At 40.0% G+C, this 23416-nt stretch overlaps 1 protein-coding gene across 5 annotated transcripts in view; it reads left to right on the top strand.

The window, feature by feature from the left end:
• Nucleotides 1–23416, top strand: part of FAM13A (family with sequence similarity 13 member A) — a 357629-nt gene that overhangs the window by 248706 nt on the left and 85507 nt on the right. Inside the window, exon 1 of one of the 5 annotated variants that reach the window (XM_029235389.1) lies at nt 9080–9365. The exons of the other annotated variants lie outside the window; for them this stretch is intronic. Coding sequence (XP_029091222.1) covers nt 9337–9365 — 29 coding nt within the window. The 5' untranslated portion in view covers nt 9080–9336. Of the gene's footprint in view, nt 1–9079; nt 9366–23416 lie in introns of those variants that run through there. 5 annotated transcript variants of the gene reach the window in all.

The raw sequence follows: 23416 nt of genomic DNA, 5'->3' as shown, positions 1-23416 counted from the left end.
CCTCCAGTTCATGTGAAGGAGAGAGTGATAGTGTGTGTGGATATGGAGGAGTAGAAGGGCCCTGTCTGTGTAGATTTATGTGCCATAAATTACAGCTAATTGTCTTCCCTGTGTAGAGTTTGAATTTTACTTTGTTAAGCTATGAATAGCAATCAGAGCTTTCTGCTATTATTAAAGCGGCGTTTTGGGAAGGTCACTTCTGTACAGTTTGGATTTGTGGTGGGAAAGACCAAAGACCAAACCTAATATGAAAGCTATCATCTAGAGGTTGAGTAATAAAAATTTTAACTAGGGGGAGGGGTGAAGGAAATGGAAAAGAATAGGTGGTGGTAGTGAGCTCACTGAGGATAAGAGAGGCAATATTATCTCATTTAAGCTTCTCTTAGTAACAGAGTATCCATTCAGTTATCACTTGGTTTGGCCAAACTCAGTACCATCTATCTGTTTTACATAGAGTGATCTGAAGTCTAGGCAGACGTTATTTCCAGCGTTACTCATATTTGTCCAAAAATATTTCACTAGGTTGTTTCCAGACTCTTCGAATTGGATTGACTTACATTTCAGTGTTGTCTTCCTGAAGCAGCATTTTGGAAACTTATTATGGAATCATAACTCACTTTTCAATGTATTTTTTCACCTATTTAAATAATGAATGAACTGCGTTGCCTGTTTGGAGGGGACCATTGCTTTTATTAGCTTTATGTATTAATTTATTTATAAGTCTAGTTTATTTCCTAATTTATTTGAAATTTCTTTGTCCAATTTGTATATCTCCTCACTAAAATTCAATGAGGAAAAAGTTTTTGGATTCATTTATGAATTCTAATATCTACACATGAATTGCACTACAGAAAGAAGATGTAACACATATGCAGTTATTTAATGCAGTGGGTCCAATTCTCTGAAACATTGAATTTAAAATGGTTTTTTTTTTTTTTTATTTTTATTTTTTTGTGGTACGCAGGCCTCTCACTGTTGTGGCCTCTCCCGTTGCGGAACCGGGGCATGAACCTGTGTCCCCGGCATCGGCAGACGGACTCTTGACCACTGTGCCACCAGGGAAGCCCTAAAATGGTTTTTTAAATCAAATCATTTTAAATGCTCTAGAGATGTTGACACTTTAAGGCACCATTACTCTGATTTTTTTAATTTTATTTTTTTATTGAGCTATAGTTGATTTACAGGGTTATATAGTTCAGGTGTACAACATAGCAATTCAAAATTTTTATAGATTATACTCCATTTAAAGTTATTGTAAAATAGTGACTATATTCCCTGTGCTGTATAATAATATATCCTTATAGCTTATTTTATACATAGCAGTCTGTACCTCTTAATCCCCTACTCCTATCATGTCCTTCCCCCTTCCCTCTCCCCACAGGTAACCACTGATTTGTTCTCTATGTCTGTGAGTCTGTTTCTGTTTTGTTATATTAATCTGTTTGTTTTATTTGTGTGATTTTTTTAATGTGACCTATTTTTGGTGATACAAATAATCACTTTCCTTTCACTTTCCTTCTTAATATATTTCCACTTATTCATTTATCGAGTTGCTTGAAAGCAAAGCATGCCACTTGAAAGTAAATTAATTTTATCAGGCAGTGTATTGCCATTGAGAGATTTTGTGCTCATGCTAAGTATTTCGTATCTCAGAAATTTGAAGAGTTTATTTTATGTTTGCGGGATACAGAGTCAGCTGTGATTACCAATCGGTTACCATCTCACACTAACCCGTTTTGACATTTCTCTAAGGAAGCCCCGCTGAAGCCTGCTTCTCCCCTGCCAGGAAATACCATTTAACAGGGTGAAAGGTCACTGGGACAGTCTAAGGCAGCTGATCTCAGGTGTGGTAGCAGCTGTTGTGCGGGACATGACTTATTTTGTGAGAACAGAAACACTATTATCTGGGCTCCTGAGGGAGATTTGGAGAAAGTCATGCCCAGGGAGTCCCATTCCAGGAAAATGTGCTCAAGCATTTATTTATTGGCAGTGATCACTAACTGAGATTCCATCTGGCAAAAATGTGGATTTTTCACTGTCCCAGAAAGTTGGAGAACAATTATGTAAGTTGTTTCAAAGAATTTATTTTTAACCATTTTTTATGAAGACCTTGCAGTCCCTCTGTTGTTAGAAGAAATTCACTTTTTTAAGAAAAACAATAGAGCTTCTGTATGAATTTCTATATAACTGTATTTATGTGCCATAAATTACAGCTAATTGTCTTTTTTATTAATTTTTATACAGTTTTAATGATCATACCCCATTTACAATTTTTATAAAATATTGGCCATATCCCCCGTGAGTATGTACTGTAATTACTTGTCTTTTGATTTGAAATCATTACTCAGTCTTTCTGGCGAAGGTTTTGACTCATATTCGGAACACTGGAATCAGTTAGTGAAATCAAGGAGTCAGTGGGGTGGAAAGGGGAACCCTGAGTAGTGCCTCTCCAGCTCTGGAGGACTTTCAGCCTTGCCTCACTGTTTGCCACTTTCTCCTCTGCCCCCGACGGCGGCTCTGCAGGATTTTAGAACCTGAGTGAGTGAACCCTGTGTGCCATTGTAGGCTCCACCAAGGCCAATCAGATACGTTTTAATGAAATAACCGCATACACCGTTTGAAAAGCAAGATCCATCATTAGAATTAAAGAGGTGTGTCTTTGGAAAAACAGTTATATAATTTCTATCCCCATGGGATTTTTTTCCAGTAGTCTTCTAATATACACGAAATAAGTCTAATAAATAAGTGAGGAAACATGTTAATTATGTTGATTTTATTAGTTATTTTTATTTGGGCCTTAAGTAAAGCAAGCATCTGTATCTCTGCTGTGACTGAAGAAAAATCGTTTACCGAACTAGAAATTCTGTATTCCTATTAGCATGAACCTGTTTTAAATGTCACTGTTTTGCTTTCTAAAATAAATCTTTAATGAGGTTTTATAATAATTCTTTGAGTTAAGAAATACTGTAGGTTTGTGGGGTTTTTTTACATAAAAACAACTGACGGCCTACCTGTCAGTTCCATATGTTCTTAGAGGAATACAATTAAGAATACAATTGAAAACTTGATTTTCCATCTTTTCTATTTCTTCCTCTTTCCTTCAACACCCCATGACAACCACTTCTTCCCCCGCTGCAACTACAGCTGGCTTCTACCGTTACACAGCACACACACTACACACAACACACGCACACTCTCTGACTGCTGGCTCAGAGTAGCAAAAGAGGTTTGTTCTGGTCCACTGTATGTCTTTGGTTCAGACAGCCATTATTAGACTGTATAGACCTTATTTAATATATATGCACTCATCAAAATGTAAAACTCAGACCAAAAGAAAGGATTCTTTATTTCCTGTAGCCAGTTGATAATGTGTGTTATTGATGGGTGAGTATAATACTTTATCATCTTTAAAAGCTTTCGTATGGTGGAAATGCTGTGGCATTCGGATACCGGCTTCATGTCATCCACTTATTAGCAGCGTGCTCAAGTTAATTCTTCATTTCCACATCTATGAAAACGAACACAGCATAACTTCTCAATAAGTGCTGGTTGCCTTACATATACCACCCTTTCAGTTCCTTCTCCCTCCGACTCTTTTTTTTCTTCTTTCTTTTTTTTTTTTTTTTTTTTTTGCGGTACGTGGGTCTCTCACCGCTGCGGCCTCTCCCGTTGTGGAGCACAGGCGCGGCATGTGGGATCCTCCCGGACCAGGGCACGAACCCGCGTCCCCTGCAATGGCAGGCGGACTCTCAACCACTGCGCCACCAGGGAAGCCCCCCCACCCCGACTCTTTTATTTTTGACATTTGCTGCTGTCAGTGATGTCCCCTGATGAGCCCTGAAATTCACTAGTGTTCTAACCCAGATCGCCAGAGAGCAAGCTTAGTCAGGATCCTTTGCAGCAGTACCAGGATATCTAAATTATATGTGCCCTGAAAATCCTGGCTTTGTGGTTATGAAAATCCTGTCAGATTTATTCCTTACCATTTATGAATGCTATGCGAGCATCTTGTGGAAGGTTTTGTTTCTTAGTGCAATTTATAAAGATTGATAAAAAATATGAGGAAGAAACTTTGCCTGAGAAGCACCTTCTTACCAAACTTGTAAGAAAGAAATTATTGCAGCATACTTTTTCTTAGGAAACAAATCGATCTGATGTTAAAACAATATATGAAAACAAGTTAATGTGGCCAAGAAATGTTCTTGGTTCTGTGGTTGCTTCAAATTGATGTTGAAATTAAAACAAATGAAGCCACATCATTTTTGGAGCAGTTGTTGCTCTTGATAGCACAAGTGTAAACTCATATTGCCAAACACTTGGAATCTGCTGAAGAAGTTATGTAAGAAAATTAGAAGTCTGCAAGCCAGCTGAAGTGTAGAAAAGGAAATAAACTAGGAGAAATTGGATAATGTAAAATGCTTAAAAGATTTTGAAAGTTTTGGATAGAATCTTACTTTTTGCGTCTCTGTGGTTGCACATCAATGTATAACCCCAATAGTTTATTTCTCTAGTCAGTTGTTGGTTATCATTATCCTTCATTTGAAACTCCAAGAGGTGTCTACTTTATCTTTAGTGTAGGCCTGCAATGGGAAATATTAAAAAGTGGGTAGAAATATTGCTTGATAAGTTAAAATCTAATCAAAGGAACTATGCTTCAGTCTCCGGTAAAGAGTGATTGATGTATCAGTTCATTCAGTCAGCACTTATTGAGGGTCTGTTCTGTGTAATGGCTGCAGGAAAAATACAGTTCTTGTCCTGGAGAACTTACATTCTAATAGGGAGATAATATTTAGATTCAAATAATAATAAAATAGTGTGCTGGGAAAAAAGGATAATTATCATAAGAGCTGCAAGGGGCCATCTGAGTTAAAAGGGCCAAGAGATTGGTTCCATCTGGCCTAAGCCTGAGTATGCATAGAATTTTGCCAGGAGAAAATGGGATGAGAAAATACTCCAGACAAAAGGTAAATGTTTGGGGTCGAAAAGTTCAGAGCAGATTTGAAAAAAGTGTCCAGGTACATCTGGAGTGGCTTCCTTAGGGGAGGTATAAGCAGCTAAACTGGAGAGGGACACTGGGGTTCGTTTAAGAGGTAGCTGAGAGCTACGGAAGCTTTTGAGAAAAGGAGTGAGTGACCAGATCACAACCACAGCAGAAAATTCACTCTCACAGTGAAATGTATTCACTGGGGGTAGAGTGAATAGAGGCAGAAAGATCGTTTTGAAGGTTATCATGATACTGCAGATGACCAAGGCCTACTGATTAAAGAGGCGTGACAGGACAATCAACAGATTTGGTTAAGGAGGGGAAAGGGAAGAGTAAAGATGACTCATGCTTTGAATCTGATTCATAAAGAGAACAATAACATCATTAACAAGAGGGGCCAGGAGAGGAGGAGAATTTTAAGAATCAGATAATATGAGGCTTTGAAAGTGTTGATTAGGGCGATAATACTCATAATTATTGAGCACTTACTTGCCAGGAACTATCCTATGTGTTTTCCATGCATGATTTCATTTATTCCTCAGAGCCATTTCAGAGCTTTTAAACAGCTCACCCAAGCTTACGCTGCCTGTCTGTGGCAGAGTCAGAAACCAATCCCTAGGAGCGTAATTCCAGAGCGCAGTTTATTAAGTCCTAATAGAATGCCTGTATTGAAAGATGCGGGGCTGGAAGGTGAGGCAGGAAGGGCGTAAGACAGGAGGAAAGACAGATGAAATAAAAGGAGGATGGAGTGACTGGGGACACTTGGAGAATTCCCAGGAAAGTTCACAGAGAGCGAAAGACTTTCGGAAAACTGAAGGTGGGTGTTTCTGCAAAGTTGAGAGTAGAACGGCATCTAAGACAAAGCGTTTAGATTTAGTGACCAAAAGAGCATTGGTGGCCTTAAAAGCAGTTTCAGAAACGTGGTGGAGTCTGAAGTCCATTGGCATGGGGCGGAGGAGTAATTTCTGAGGCAGTGGGAGCAGCAGAGGTGGGCTTTGGGGAGCCTGTCAGGGGAAAGGGGAGGGAAATGGCGCTGCGTCACCAGAGGGTAGGACTGTTTTCAAGGCTGGGGGGCACTTATTCGGGTGCCTGTCGGAAGGGGGACAGATTTAAGATGGAGGAGAGATGAGGCTTCTTCCTGAGGAAAGATAAAATGATGAGATCCAATACATGGGTAAGAAATTTGAGTCCTATGAGTGGGGACATGTTCCCCTAGCCTAGGAAGAAGTCAAAAAGGAGGAGGCAAGGTGTGTTTGGAGGGGGCCGGGGGCGGTGGTGGTACTTCAACCCCTAATGCAAAGACGATCAAAGGCACTCACTCATATCTGACGATCTGGACTTTCTTAGTAAATTTAGGAGGCAAGGTAGTTAGTGACCGAGAGAGATTCAGATTTGTGCCATTGGAGAAGGTCAGCAATAGTTTCTGTGGGAAAGTGGTCAAAAATCAGTCAAAGACAGCTACAAAGTTTGCCCCCAGAGTACTGAGGTTCAGGCCAAGATTAAATAACAGGAACTTTTAATCTCCCCAGTCGCCAGGGTTCTGTGACTTCCTTTCGCAGTGTCTTAGCAGCCTGGCAGTAGGGCATGCAGCTGGCAGGATGCATACAGGGTGAAGAAGCAGAGGGTGTTAGTGAACCTGTTTTGAGAAATAACTGAATGCTGAGGAAAGCCAGGAATGTGCCTTTTTTAAAGTTGCACATTAGTTGGTCTGGGTGCAGGTTGTCCTCTGCAGACAGGGACGGTCGGAGCCGAGTAGCTGAGGAGGGGGAATGGGGGAGGCAGGGGCAGGGCGGTTATGAGGGATGCACATCCGGGGGCTCGTGCAGAGGAAATGCAGGCAGGGGATCAGAGTCTGAGAAGCTGGAACCAGCAGGGTTCAGGGAGTGGTGCTCTGCTGCCTGACGGTGAAGAGCTGACGTGAGGATGTGGGACGTAGAGTAATAAAGCTATTCCAGTGATCGAGGACTCTGGCAGGGGGTGTAGTTGAAAGGAGGAGCTGCGGTCCAGGTACAGATTCAAAAATGATCATCAAGTCATGCCCCCCAAGTCGACCAAAAACCAGAAAAAGGAGGAATTGTTATAAATAAATAACAGAGACTTGAAAAGGCAGCTAATTACTGAGTTCTAGCATTAGACGATTTTCAGAAATGACCACTGACATCTAACTACTAATATGGCATGATAGAGGGATGTTGATAGCAAGACTTAAATTATCAGGAAATATATGTGGAATCAGATTTTAAATTTGAATGCCCCTGTTCATCAGTATTTTACCTCTAGTATGTATTGAATGTAAATTATAGTTTGGTTTAACGTATGTCTGAAATGCTGGGTCCCTTATTGTTGAACTCATATGTCTATTTTAGCCGTGTAGTATTGATGTGTTCATAAAATTAGAAAAGACAAAATATTATTTCTGTCATTTGAATTTTAACTATTTCTAAAAATACTTGTGAAATATTTTAAAAACTCATGTAGAATAGAGTAAGCACTAAGCTATATAGCAGAGTTCTGAAGCAGACCTGAGAAATTCTGAATCCAATTTCTCTTCTGCCACTGACTTTCCATGTGAATTTGAACAAATTACTTAATTTTCTAGTACCAAGTTTACTCACCAATAAAATAGATATTATGATATATAATAGTGATTTCCTAACTCAAGAAGTTAATTGAAGTGTTAAGCAAGATGTAAAGTTGCATTTTTGAAAGATAAAAAACTTAAGCAAATATATAGAATTAAGTTACTGTTGCTGGAGAATCCAAGTAGTATTTCTAAATCTAGAATCAAAACAAAAGAATATATTGACAACTTCAATTAAAGTAAGTTCTGGACTTAACTTCCATTGTTTTAAAAGGCTGATTTTAGTTACTGATATTCTATCATAATGTCTGAATATAAGTTTCAGGATGACTAATCCATTTTCATAAATATGATAGAGGATTTAGTCAGACAATGAAATATTTTTATTAGCAGGTATAGCAAAGGAGAGCAGACGCTTACAAAAGGACTTTTTGTGTTCTAAGTTCAGAATTATGAGTGATCTGTAAGAAATCTGGGAAAAAATACAGGGGAGAAGGATACTTTTTTGGTGGTACCAGCCCCCTCTGTTTCTGAACGGCATGGACTCTAGCTTTCTGCCCTTTCTTCTACTAAAAGCTGTGCTCTGGGCTTTGTCGTAACTCTCGGCAAATCCTATGATATGAAAGAAATCTTATTAAAATGTATTTTTACTATTGTTGTTGCAATGTTTGAAACCTCTGAATGAGCAATTATGTTCCTAAAATAACACTTTAGTATTCCACACTGAATAGGAAACTAAGGGAGAGCTGGACAATTAACAGGCATTTAGCAGACCTTATGAGAAATTGATTTGGTGTTACCTGTAAAAAAAAAAAAAAAAAAAAAAGATAAATAAATAACCAACCAACCAAAAAAAATGCTGGTGATGTTCTTAGAGGAAAATGACTCTTTAAATAAACACATTCACTTTTATAAGGATAAACAGAAATAATCAGTTGAAATACTTCCGTGGGAATAGCCGTTTTGATCCCTTGAGACAGTGGGCAGTCTTAGGACGTGTGTTCTCCCCAGAAACGAGAGCTATGTGCCTTGGGAGATGTCACCAGTGACTAGTAACCACCGCAATGTAAACAGACATCAGCAGGAAATAAATATGGGTAGGGCGGGAGTCTAGAAGAATGCCTGTGTGCCTTCTAGAAAAGTGTCACGCCTTCCAGTGCTAGTGGTTTGATTTTTTTTTTTTTTAAGGAAGAAAGGAGACTGAGCATAGCTCATGCCTTCTGTCACGGAAACCTTTCGTTTCGGAGGCAGTGTCTTTCCTTGACAAATGGATTTCCTTGCTGGCAGCCTCTGTGACGTTGAGAAGTTAAGGGACCCTTTGCTCTTGCTGCTGTTATTGGTTGCTTTCCCCAGACGGACAAGCCCGTCTGTGGAAGGGCTCGGAGGAGAGTTTCGAGTTACCAGAATTAGGCAAGCCCGCGAGGAGCTGCAGCAGCAGCGAAAGCAGCAGCGCCTTTAAGCCCTGCAGCAGCTGGTCCTCTGATTGGCTGGCTGCTTCAGCTGCTTCCCTGGAACAAAGGTCAGAGTGGACTGCGGTGGAAATGTGGAGAGGCAGCGATCGAATAGCACTGTAGCTCCGCTCGGAGAAGTTTGGAGGCTGAGAACAGCAGGACGCTGGCTGACTGCAGGGCAAGTTGCTTCTCCAGCGGTGAGCTGCAGCCTCACGCCCCCAGCCCAGCTCAGCCGCTGCAGCCTGGCCCCCCCTATACAGACGCCCTGCTGGGCGCGGAAGAGACAGTTGTGAGGGTCCCTTGCAAATTTCCAGACAAGGATGGCTTGTGAAATCATGCCCCTGCAAAGGTAGTATGCTTTCCTATTTGGTTTCGTTGTTCTCTTCTGTATTTTCTGAATGTTCCAAAACCGTGTAACTTTGCCAATCCTTGGCATTTTTCAGTAGTGTGCTGCAAACTGTGTAGAGTTCCTTGGACGCAATGTGCTTCCCCAAGACCGGAGAAATGTAGCTATTTGATCGCTTCTTTTGCTGACACTTACGGCCAGCATGTCATCTTCTTCACTTGATTAGTCTGTTCAGTTATTGCCTTCCTCGAATGAAAATAAATATAAGAAAACAGCTTTGACAGCTGAAGAAAAACAGAAAGTGAAGAATATATCAAGCAGGTTTAAAATAAAACTGAGTCAGCTTGTTAGCAATGTTGTGAAGCTGCGGTGAGCTCTAAGCTCATTTTGAAGGATGTCGACAGGCTAAAGACCTTTTAAAAATGCATCTTAGGAGCCCTGTCTGCTGGAGTTCAGATCTAGGCAAGGATTTTCTATCAATAAGTACTTTATAATACATGGACATAAACGTTAAGGTTATTATTTCCCCATGAATAATTCTAGATAGGTTTATTACACAGGTGACATCTTTAAACAAAAAAAAACTGCTCTGTAAGAATGATTAAGCGCAAGGCTCTGTTCTGTTCATTAATGATTGTAATATGGATTGTGGAGGGCGAGGTGGAAGAGTTATTATACCAATGCAGAAAAAGGTAAATTTAAACAAAGGGCTTGTTAAAAAGAACACTGCTGGTGAACTAATATGTGAGTAAGGTGTCCCGGAATGTTGAAGCTGGAAGTCACCTCCGTGGTGATGGAGTCCAGCCCTCCAGTTTCACAGCAGGAAAACTGAGGCTTGAAGGAAGTCTGAGTTTCCTAGGGTCGTGTTTTAGGATTTTTAGAATTACTTTTGCCAATCATATTATCCTGTTTCAGCTGCACCTGCTCTACATGCAGTGACATTTGATTCCATGTAAATGCTTCCTTTAAGAAAACTGTTAGTGGAAGTGATTTTAAAAGTCAAACGGTGAATGTGGTTTATCTATAAGATTGAAAACAACCTAGACAAAAAATTGAATTTTATTTTGAAAAACCATGCCACCAATATTTTACTGGATGTTCATGTTTTAACATGAAAATAAGGCATACAGAAATTGAGTGTTCGTTTGGAAAATGGTTCCTGCAGATGTACCCTGTGAGATAAAACGGTGTAGTTGTTTTCCTCTCACTGTAAGGACAAGTGCACTGTAATGGGAACTTGATGGGGGTGTCCCTAGAATTCCTTTTCTAAAATTGATAACCCAACCCAAGGGAGCACAGAGTGATTTACGGATAGATCTGAAATTTGTCTATATTAATTCGGTGGAAATGTCCACATGCTTGGAACTTGAGAGAGACTAAAAACTAACGTACACTTTTCGGAGTCTTCATTTGGTTTCCAACTTTAAAGTTGGGACCTTGTTTTATCTTATAATGGTGTCAGTTCTTAAGTGTCTTACGCAAGTCCTTTCTAGATCAGCATATTGGCTATTACTGAACTCTGTAATAAGCTGCTCTCTGATATAATCACCGTTAAGAAGCAAACAGATCTTTATTCAGCTAAAATATTGTTTAGAGAGCTAAGTTGATGAAAGCTAAAACAGAATCAGCGTAATTTCCTCCAAAATTGTTTTGCTCTGTTAGTCCTTACTAATAAACCTACGTAAGAGGAGTAATTTGAATTTGCATTCAAGACTGCTGATCAGTGCATTCACTGTCTCCCTGTTTCTGAGAGCTTAATTTGATGGATTACCCTGCAATCCTTAACTTCCGGCCTGTGCTTGCCTGTGATTATGTACCTCTTGAAGGCAAGGAACCTGTAGGTTTGTGTTGTTCACTTCGTTATGGATCTCTTGTGAATTTAAGTGCTTATGCAGAACGCTTTCCTGTTCCTAAGTATGATTGCCTCTTCCGAGCCCAGTTCAACATTTTTGGCTAAGGATTTCTGTGACCCTCTAGTAAAGATGACTGTTGCCAACTGCCCGCACTGTTATCCCGCCCGGAACAGGAAAGTTGCAGAGCCTCGTGGCGCACATGCCGGCTGATGGGATGAACGCTTTGCTCCATTCTCTTTAAGAGCACCGAGGGGCTAGAAACTGAATTAAAAGTGGGTGAGGGAAAGAATAGCTTTAAATACCAGTTAGAGAAACTCATGCTCACTCATGTTTGTATTGAGCAGAGAGGCCAATGCCTCTCATTCTTTAGGTGCATGAGAATTACCTAGGGACCTTATTTTTAAAAATCAGCTCCTTCCTGCTGCCTTCCTTCCCTAGACTTACTGAATCTGAATCTGGGTGTGACAGGGAAAGTATCAACATTTTAACAAGCTTCCTGAAAGCAAATCTGGTACAAATGGTCCACGCAGAGAAACACTGATCTAAACTCCGGTTAATGAGTATAGCTTGTATAAAGCCATTGACAGCAGGTGTTAGGATGTAAGATGCAAACACTATGCTATTCAACATCCCCAAATAACATATTTAATATCAGGACCTTACGTGAGGTGTCTCCGTCATAATTGATGCTTTCATTTACTAGACGGTCGGTGTTACCTATTAGAACAAAACATACTTACAGTGTTTTCTAATATTTTCTTTATGACCGAACACTACCCTGTACTGCCAGTAAATTAAGACACAACTCTGCTTCAGAGAGGTCACATGCTAGTGAGGATGCAGACACGTTACCAGACAGTTACAATTACATTACTGTGGTGAATCCAGTAATGGAGAGTATAATTAGCATAATAATAGAGATGCACCTGCGTGGATAATATTACCCTACGTAACTTCATATAAGCATATGATCTTATTAGATGGCACGTTTGCATCTCAGTGTCTACTTAGCTTATAATTCCCATGAGTGACTTTTTAGCCTTTCTTAGCATGTTGTGAAAGTATGTAGAAGATAAATCTGTTACTGCTTATCTGTAACTAAGATGAGACTAACGGATGAGGTCGAAGGCTAAGAAGGAAATAAGTACCTGGGTTTGCTTTAATGTATTTTGCTATCTGTTTACAACTTAATATAATTTGCAGACTTTCCAGGGTGGGAGTAACTATGCAGAAACTCATGATCTGTAGAAAAACTGCAGAGGCTGAATATTGAAAATGTGACCCTCTATAGAGTGAAGGACTCAGTTCTTAAAGTTCACTTCAAATGGCTTAAATTAACGATGGATCCTATATGTCTTTTGAGATGGTTAAATTATCCCAATTACTTTTAGAAATACTAAAATATTTGCACTGTATAGCATTATATGGATATTCTTGCCAACTGAAAAAGTTCTTCCAAAGAAATAAAATAATATCATAAATAAGTAGAGAAACTATATTAAGAATTGAAATAAACGTTTTTTTCTCAGGTATTAAATTTACCCTGTGTCACTAAAGAGATAGTATGTTTTATCAGACTCTAGGCTTTACTTAGACCTCAGACTCTTTGCATGATTCATACTCCATTGGCTTTTTTTTCCTTAGAGATTATGGATCTGTAGGTAAGGATCTCCATTTTATGTATAGAAAGACTTCAGTAGGCCAAGAAATAAAGTCTTCACTCACTCTTATGTCTATGACAAAACCCTCAGCTTCACAGCAGGATTTTGATTTGCTAGAATAACTTTCAAATAGTCACTAACTCATCTTCTATCCACAAAGACTAATGATGGAGGATGACGTTAAGAGCACTAGTGATTAATCTAGATTCCTTTGGTTTTAATGCATTGACATCTGTTTTCACATGTTTAGCATCCTTTTTTCCCTTGGTTTATTTATCAAAGTGGGAAACTGAGATTAACAATGTCAGTGTAACTCTCTTTTTCATTACTCTACCTAGAAAATTATGATATTCAACATACATTATTGAATATTCATTTTATGATGGTGAAACACACCATACTTCTAAATTGCAATGGCTCTTTAAGAAGGTTTATAGCAACAGGATTAGTTAACATGTATTAGTGATCCAGCATGGGAAAATTTCACTGAATCTTCTTATCAGCAGAATTCATCTGGTCTTTCTAAGCCCTGGTTTTTAGAATGTCCTTTAGCAAACAAGTAAACACTGGGAACATGGGGATGATGTGGGATTTAACCAGGGAACAACCCAGGCAATGATGGTCCTGCTTGTGAGTCTTCTGGGTGATGTTAGAGAGCCCTCTACTGCTTGTGGTGGTGACTCCTTCAGTTAATTTATCTCTTAAACCCGCGTTATTCCGAACTTGTTGGCACTTTGATAGCACTCCCTGCCCTCCCCCCCTCCACAAACACAGTCTAAAAGGGAGTTAAAAGCTGCCTCGCCTCAAGTCTGGGTTAGCCCTTCTGGGGTTGAATATCTGAACTTAGACTCATCACCAGTGTGGTCTGTATTTGGAAGTAACAAGAATCATTGAGCACAAGACAGGCCTCTGTGGGCTCTGCTCTCATGTGGTGGTTGCAGTACCTCTGGAGTTTCAATATTTGCTAATTACTCCAGATAAAAAAGATAGTATGAACTAAGGTTCATACCTTAGTTAAGGATACCTTCATACCTTACTTAAGGATATTCTTAAATTTTACAGAGATCACCCTGTCTAAGCCACTGAAAGAAGGAGAGGCGTTAGAGAGTCAGCACTAAACAGTGGAGAAAGCGATGGAAAGATAATAAACTTGCCGTCAAGAAACATATCCAGACGCTGACAGCTAATTAGCCATGTGAATTTGGGCAGGTCATTTTCCTCACCTATAAAATGGGATGATAATACCTACTACACTTACTTAGAGGAGAAATTTTGTAGTTAAAGAATATTATAGTTCTTTGTAAATGCTAACTCTTCACATGTAAAGAGTGGTAGCATATTGCTTTCCTTCTGATTTTGTTACTCTTACACTTGCATTATCTTTCAGTTCCTTGAAGCGAGAGTGCCTTACACTTAAGGTGATGCTCTACCGTTGCATTGTATTGGATGAACAGTAGAAAGCGACCTAAAGCATGATTTGTGGGAAGGGCCACTGCAAATACCATAGAATCAAATTCCTTGAAATTCTCAAAACTTTTTACCCTGTTTTTCTTGTAATACTTATATATTTATGTGATGATAGAATGAACTGGCAAAAAATAGTTTGTACTATATGAAACCTTTTAAAAGCACGATTTATTCTTCCCTTAACAAGAACCAGAAATAACTTTTTCAGTAATAGCTTTATCGATATAATTTACGTACCGTGCACTTCACCTACTTAAAGCATACAATTCAATGGTTATTAGTATATTCACAAGTTATGCAACCGTCACTGACAGTCAATTTTAGAATATTTTTGTCACCCAAAAAGAAGCCCTGTGCTCTTTAGCTCTCAATCCCTACTGTGGGCTGAATGTTTGTGCCCCTCCAAATTCATATGCTGAAGCTTTAATCCCCAGTGTGATGGTATTTGGAGGTGGGACCTTTGGGAGGTAAGTAGATTTGGATGAGGCCGTAGAGGTGGAGCTCCCGAGATAGGATTGGTGCCCTTACAAGGAGATGAAAGGACCAGAGGACAGTCTCCCCACCCCCCCCCATCCATGGAGGTACAGCAAGAAGGTGGAAATCTGCAAGCCAGGGAGAGGTCTCACCAGAACCTGCCACGCTGGCACCCTGATCTCAGACTTCCAATCTTTGGAACTGTGAGAAGTAAATGTTTCTGTTGCTGAAGCCACCCAACCTGTGGTATCTTGATATAGCAGCCCAAACGACCTGTGGTATGTTGTTATAGCAGCCCAGACTGACCAAAGCCACCCTCAAGCCCCCTATCCCAGCTCTAGGCAACCACGAATCTACTTTCTGTCTCTATAGACTCGCCTTTTCTAGATACTACATTATAACAGATCATCAAGAAGCCAGATGTGGAAACTGATTTTATTTCTTGCATAAAAAAGATATATTGATGGGAAATAGTGGGGACGCGGGTAGTAAAAAGAAATAGTAGGAAGCCCTAGAAGTTGATTTGTTAAAGTAAGTGACCCCAGTAAAAGAAATAAAAATGGTGAGGGGAGAGGGAAGGGACACAGGATACATTCTATGAAAACCTTTTAAGGTTTGGGGTCAGGAAAACATGGCACCTTCTCATCAAATATAAGAATAAAAATCAGAACACTTGAACTTCCTAGAAATAAAAATGAAGAACTGAACTGCTTTTCTCAGATCACATTGAATGGAACCAAAACACTAGAAAAAGTTAAGTAGGGCTCAGGAAAACCTTAAGATGATACCTCAGTAGTTTTGCTGTCAGCAAAATGACGATGGGAAGGAATGTAACTTCGCTGTCTAGGTTAAAATAGCCCCTGAAACTAAAATTAGGAGCCAAAAGCCAGCCAGAGGAGACCATTGATAAACTCTGCTGTGTTTTTGTAAGGGACTCTCCTTCATTTTCAACTCCTTGACTTGGTGAAAACTCAAGTGCCTGCCTCTGTGTGCGTGTGTGCGTGCGTGCATGTGTGTGTGCGTGTGTGTCTGTCTCTGTGTCTTTCTCAGTTCCTCTAGTGCCGCCGCCTGGCACAGCCCTGCAGTGCTTCCTCACGCCTTCACACATCCTCGGCCTTTGTTGGAGAACTTTTCTCCTGTCCATTATCTTTTTCCAGTGTGACCCGCACAATTCACTCCCAGTGTCACTTACGTCCCCTAAGCTCCCCTAACTTGCGGGTCTGCACCGAGCTTCTGACTTCAAGGTCTGGAGCTCTGGCTTCCACAGACCCGAGATTCAGGATGTGATTCTCAGCCCCACCTGGCTCCGTGACCTTCCACCAGTTGCTTAACCTTTCTAAAACTTACTTTTCTTCTTTGAAAAAGCTGGTGAGTAATACCTTCCTCCAAAGATGTCACTGAGGATTGAGTGAGATAATGTACATGAAGCTCTCAGCCCAAAGCCTGGCTTATTAGGGAGAGCTCTCAGTACGTGGTAGCTCTGGATCCCTTTTCTTATGATAACGGTCAAATGTCAAGTTTCTGTTTCTCGGCTGGCCTATAAATTCTGGGGAGGTGGAGCCCATATCTTAATAGCCTGTGTATCTCCAGCCCCTCTCATAGGCTCTGATAAGTAGTAGACACTCAAAAAAGGGCTGAATGAGCACTGGCCCGTGGTTTTGGAAGCTCACAGAGCTCAAGCCTGGGTGGACATCAACCTTTGTACACTCGCCGGTCACTCGTCCTCCTGCAAACCAGTGTAAAATCATGGCAGTGTAGATACACGTCCTTGACTCCTCGTTCTGTGCAGAGCCCTCCTGTGGCAGGGGGAGGGTTCACTGGCTGGAAGGTGACAGGCGAATTCGCATTGCTTTCTGCACAGTTCTGCCTGCCTCGAGAAATCCGCATCCAGAGTTAACGACCGGGGAAATTATATACCTGCCATTAAGAATGTTATAATAAAGGGAATAATTGAAAGAATTTAGTATAAAAACAATTTCCTGTTTCCTTCTTCCCTTCTGCACGTATCCCCCTGTTCTTTTGCTTTTGTTTCAGTATCTAAAGATTAGAAAGCATTTAAACTGACTTGCTAATGTTCCAAAAATATTCTCTTACCCACTAATATCAGCCCCCTCAAAAAGAAAGTTACTGCGTTTTTACATTCTAAACTACTGCCTCCCTAAGGCGGTATTGCTATGTCTATAATAATGATACGCACCAGTTTGCTGAACAAGAATCTCAAAAACAAATCAGAGCTTCCAGCTGCATTGAAAATAGTTTTGTGACTAAACCAAAAATTTCTTTAAGCTCCACCCAAACCTTTGGGTTTGCAATGAAGTTAAAAAAAAATTTCTTTTCCTGCTCTCAAGCCAGAACAAACAGATAGAGTGTGTGGCAAGGCCATAGTCAAACATTGCCTTGCCTGAACAAATCCTTTTCTGGGCTCACTGTACCCTACAGAAAGTACAGGGTTTATATTACTGGCACAATGGCAGAGCTCCCCCTCTGTGCAGTGGGAGAAAATTAATTTTCTTTTCTAAATAAGAGTGGGAGAAAACCCATGGCACAGTTGCACTTCCATTAAGTTTGGAATCGCAGGGAAGAAGATAACTTAAACTAATCAACATACAACTCTCTGAGAATGCTTCCAGCTGGCAAAATTAATTTTACAAACTATATGTTTTTAAAATATGTAATCACACGGTAGTGTCAGCACTCAAAATGGTCTTGATGACACAGCCACTGACTGAGCACCCGGAATGTACCTTGCCAGGTGCTGGTGGGACAAACGTAAAGACAAATCCAGGAGGTGAGGCAAGCATCCGAACTAAGGAACTTCGGCGTCGTTTGCTAAGCACGGGCTCATGGCTGTGAATAGTGTCCGGGAGCCTGGAGGGAGAAGCCACTCCCCTCTCCAGGGTGATGGAGATGGCATCCCAGATTAGATGACATTTGAGCTGAGAGATGAAGTATTTACCAGGCAGAGAGAGGTGGTGGAAGCATTTAAGATAGAGGGAACAGCACATACAGACAGAGTTATGAAAGTGCAGTGAGAGGTCGACAGAGGCTCACTGCCCTGAGATTGGGAGGACTCTTGTGCGCCAGGTTCAGACATCTGGATTTTACCCCAAAGACAGAGGGGAAGCAGGGAGGCTTTTAGGTTAGGGGGATAAATCTGGTGGGGGTATTAGGGGTAAACTGCTCTGGATGTCAGGGAAAAAGAGTACTGCCCCTCTGAAAGACTACGGCAGTGGAAATGGAAAGGAAAGATCAGATTCAGAAGACTTGTCTCTTTCTGAGATGAAATCAACACAGTCTGGTGATTGACCACGTGGGGAGGTAAGGGATAAACTTTTTTTTTTTTTTTTTAAGGAGAGCAGTTGGCCTGTTAATACAACTTAAATATTGTAACAGGCATGAGGATTCTGTCCTGTGACTTCTAAACACATCTCCAGCCAGGTTCCCCTGTAAAGTGGAATGTGAGGCTCTTGGCTGTGTCAGCCAGTCCACAGGTAGTAATAGTTTCCTGTTGACCTTCTCACTGTAGGGAAAGATACAAAAGAGGTAGAAGGTGAAGCAATCCCACCCCTCCCTGCTTAAAACTTTACTCCCCTTCCCTGACAAGCGCACACCCTCACCACCCCCTCCAACTCCCTAGTGACTGAAAGGTGGTCATCCAAAGGGCATCCACGCATAGAACTAGCTGGGGAGAGGGATTGAATTAGAATGAGATGCTCCCTAGTTCCCTCCAAGAATAATAGTTCTTTGACTTGAAGAGACCAAAATATAGGTGATAAAGAATGCTGTGGTCACAAAGTAAGGAGGAATCGAAAAAAAAAAATCAAACCAGGGGTCCCTGAGTCTCCTTGACACCATCCTGTGGTATAAGCAGGAAAAGAATATTTAAAAGAGACTTGGATAGAGACACAGATGTACAGAACAAAAGTATGGACACCAAGGGGGGAAAGCGGGGACGGGGCTGGTGGTGGGATGAATTGGGAGATTGGGATTGACATGTATACACTGATGTGTATAAAATGGATGACTAGTAAGAACCTGCTGTATAAAAAATAAATAAAATTCAAAAATATATAAATAAATAAATAAAATGAAATTCAAAAAAAAAAAAAAGAGAGAGAGACCTGGAAATCCTCTGTCAGCTCCACCACGGTCATCTAGAACAACATTCTCACGCCCATTGCTGGGCATATCCGGACCCGCTTCCTCTCTGATTTTCTGTGCCATCCAGGCTCAACCAAATCTGTACTTCTTTGGCCCAGAGCTGATTCTGGCAGTGGGGCAGAGAAGAAAAAGTGTTTGTTCTCTGTCCTATGAGAACATAGATCTTAATTCAGCAACAGTCACTGAGTATTAATTACACATCAAGCCAGGGAGATGTGTTTTTAGCAAAGCGTTTTTCACCTGTGGGTCATGACCTATTGGTGGTCATAAAACCAGTTGAGCAGGTTGTGACCAGTGTTTTATATAAAGCGAAGTATAACAAAATAGAAAACATCCAAAGTAAGAATAATTTTATGAAATGTGTCCCTTTTATGTGTCTGTGTACTATCATGATGTAAAATGTGTTTCTAACTGGATCGTGGCCAAAGTTTTTCAAAACACTGACTCTGGACTGCTTACTGACGATAGTTTATTTGAACGAGAGGTTAGTACAGGCCTGGAAATCGAATCCTCATGTCAGTGTGGGAAATCCATTCTAGTTTTAGCATCGCTACAAATGAATTTCCAGAGCACAACCTTTACATAAGATGGAGACACTTTCTTCAGGTTCTTAATTCCGGATTTGGGAAATAAAACATTATTTTAGTAGATATATTAGTTTCCTAGCACAGCTGTGACGAAGTACCACAAACAGGGTAGCCCAGAAAACCAGCAATTTCTTGTCTCACAGTTCTGGAGTCCAGAAGTCCCAGATTTACATGTTGGCTAGGGCTGTGCTCCCTCTAAAGACCCTGAGGAATGAGTTGTCCCCTGCCTCTCTCCTCGCTTCCTGGAGATCTTGGCTTGTGGCAACACAATTCCAGTCTTCACAACGTGTGCTCCCTGTGTGCAAATATCCTGTTGATAAGGGCGCTGGTCATATTGAATTAGGGCCCACTACAGTAACTTCACTTTAACTTGGTCACCTCTATAAAGACTGTATTTGCATATAAGATCACATCCTGAGTTTCTGGGGGTTAGGGCTTCAAAGTGTCTTTTTGCAGGGACACAATTCATCCCCTAACAATATATTTCAAGTTTCTACTAAGCACTCAAGAAAATGGTAGAAATATCTTCCTGTCTTATTGGAGGGAAAGCTGTAAATGTTTGGAAGTCTTCTGATTGGTTTTGCTTCCGAAGTGTAATACCTCTTGGTGTTAGCTAAACTTTCTAGTCCTGTGAACATTAACATTTCAGCTCTTTGCATTACCCTTTGGTCAGGAAAACATATTTGCTCTTGAACTTCAATGGTTTGTTTTTATTTCTACTGGCAGCTAGGTGTTGCATTCTTAGTTACAACATACAAATAATAAAACTGGAAGCAAAGTTGCTTGGGTTTATAGTAAAGAAGTATACATCCATCTACAAAAATGCCCCCTGAAATTACAGGGGCAAACACTTAGCTATGAACTGATCTGTTTTCCAAAACTGACTTGTTTTCCAAAAGGAACAGGGAGATTGTTTTCTACCGTGCTCCCGAATGGAGCTGAACCAAAAATCTGAACAGCGGAACGCCAGCTGCTACATCACACCCCAAATGGAGCGGTATAAATGCTATAAATGGAGGGTTATGAATGTTAATGCCTGAGACTGTGGATAAATCAAAAGGCTCCAGCATGGCACTTTATATTTTGCAGAGGAAGGAAGGAAAGAAAATGTGCTAATTCCACTCACCTCATCGTCCTCCAAGAAAATTCATCTATGAAAATTCTTCCACTTAGTACATTCTGTTGCAATGTGAGGGAAAAACCTGAATTCCAGAGAAAACGTTTACTTAATACTTTAAATTTTGTCCTTTCACTTGGCCCTCCCTTTCTCTCTCCCCTTGGCTGTTTGTGGTTTTTTGTTTGTTCGTTTGTTTGTTTGTATTTAAGCCCCAGTAGATGTTTTTTCAAGTTTCTTCAATGAATGGAACCTACTCCTTAGCCTTTATCTATTTTGCTGTACTTTTCAGTACCCAAGGAACACTTACAAACTATTTCTCATCGCTCAGATCACTTGAAAATGTAAAGTATGTAGCCCAATATGCAGATTATGTTAATTTGGGGGTAGCCAGCCACATTAACCAATTAGAAAGTTGGACTAATTGGAACATTTATCAGGACAGTTCAAAAGGGAGTTGAATGGAATGGTGGTTTGATCCAGTAACTGAGTGTCCGTTCTGAATACCTCAGGCTGGGAATTCTCCCAAGAGTATTTGGTTTTTCTTAGACACAGAAAACGCCATGCTTTTCACAATTTCGGTTAGCTTGCTGTGTAATTAAATTGATAGGGATTGCATTCTGTGGCTTCAGTTTAGACATGAGTGCAGCTCAGGAAGAGATTGTAAGTCTAGGTGTCATCCATTCATGTGCCTTTATGTTCAACCAATGTTGAACCGCATAAAAAGATAAGTTAGTATAGCACAGGGAACGGTACTCAGTATTCTGTAATAACCTATATGGGAAAAAAATCTGAAAAAGAATGAATATATGTATATGTGTAACTGAATTACTTTGCCGTAGGCCTGAAGCTAACATAACATTGTAAATCAATTAAACGCCAATATAAAATAAAAATTAAATTTAAAAAAAAGGTAAGTTAGGCCCCCACTAAAACCCTCCAGTCTGTTATTGCCCTTCTCAGTTGTAGCTTCTTAGCTTTGGACTGTTACTTGGGTCTATTTGATAAATGTCCTTGCCACAGGTAGCTGTTTTGAGAGACTATAACAGCCCATGTCTGAGGACATTAGGCACCCAGTGGCCTGACATACATGAGGTGATTGCCCAAATCTCTCAGTGTATTTAAATTAAAAAAAAAAAAAAAAAAGGCAAACTAATTAGCTGTTTAAACTTGGCTATTATTCTGAGTCAGCAAACAGGAAATAATTAAACCATTGGGTTTATACTAGTAACCAAGGAGGAAACTGAATGAATTCCAGGTTGTTACGGTTTGTCATTGGCTTCATTTCATGACACGCACTCCCCTCTTCATTCACAGTACATGTGCTTATTTTTAAAAATTGAAAGTAAATCTGAATTCTCAATTTAAAATTTAGGGAAAAAATTACAACTCAGTTAATATCATTGGACATGTCTGAGATTGATGTAAAGCTAGGAACAGGCATAAATATCTCTATAAATAGGTGTTTGGGGACATATAATAATAGTCCAATATTCATTTTGCACAGAGGTAGAAATGGTGATATTTTCAAATGTTTTGCATTCCAGTGTGTAAATTTTATGGAAAAGTTTCTTTTCTCTGTTCTATTTGGAAGAATTGTCCTTGGCCATTTTTCCTTCAAATTGCCTGTAAAGTCAATGCATAAAATTGATTTTTAGAATTAATTGACTTAATCAATTTGAAATCAATGCTTCAGTTGTTTCATAATTTATACTGTTGTCAAGATTACATTACTAAACCCCGGGCAAGGGTACTTCTATGAAAGGGAAAAAAGAAATAGGCTAATTAAGTGTCAAAATTAATTATTTATCCTCGTTTTCTTTTCAAATTCTATTGTTCTTCTTGGGTACTGTGCATGGATTGCTGCCCTGTTGACTGCTACTGAGTAAGCAAATCTACTGCTGAGTCTGTTTCATTTCACTTAAATAACAGTGCTTTTATTTTCTTTTTTGGAACACTTATAACTGCTCAGAATTCAGGGACATATCCAAATTAAGAATTTCTGATTTTTGTCTTTCATTGACAAGTTTACCTGATACAAATGCAGCCTGAAAAATATTTGATCATGATTAAAAACTTGTGTTTCTAGCGAGACATTCTTGACATAGTGCCAATACATGTTAATAAAGTAATCACCTTGTACACACTATCAGGCATAATGCATTGTGAATGGACTTTGACTAAGGTCGGTGTAGAGTTGCTATAATCAGAAGCATGACATGGAGCTTATAAATTATAACGTCCACAAGATCTTGTGCCAGAATGAGGACATTCACTCCAGAATATTTTGATAAGTTAAAATTGAAGGCAAGGTAGTAAACAACAAAAGTGTGTTTGTTGTCTGCACAGCACTAGCTGTGTGACCTGGTTAAGTTGCGTGCCCTCTCTGAGCCTGCTGCTCTCAAGGGAGGGGCAAGTACCAGGGAGGGTTTTTATGAGGATTTACGTGAGATAATTAGTGTCAAGCGCCAGATGGTACCTGGCTGATGAATAAGTGTCTGAGGGAGAGAAGGTGTAAAGAGAGAAAAGATTGATTTTGATTGCCTCTGTTGGCTACAAGGAAATTTTCAGGCACACACAAAAAGTGTTAGCCAACGCACATGAACAGCTGTGTTCAGAACTCTGTACCCTTAAATCATCTCCCAAATGATTTTCTGAATTCTAAGAAAACCAACCATATTGCTAATTGAATGTTCACTAAAGTACCCTTGTTAATTTTCATTATAATTTGTTACAT

The sequence above is a fragment of the Monodon monoceros genome, unplaced genomic scaffold (assembly GCF_005190385.1).
Source record: "Monodon monoceros isolate NGI ecotype Baffin Bay Population unplaced genomic scaffold, NGI_Narwhal_1 Super_Scaffold_20, whole genome shotgun sequence".
Classification (NCBI taxonomy): domain Eukaryota; kingdom Metazoa; phylum Chordata; class Mammalia; order Artiodactyla; family Monodontidae; genus Monodon; species Monodon monoceros.
Note: the sequence above shows the minus strand (reverse complement) of the source record. Positions and strands in the feature narration are given on the sequence as shown.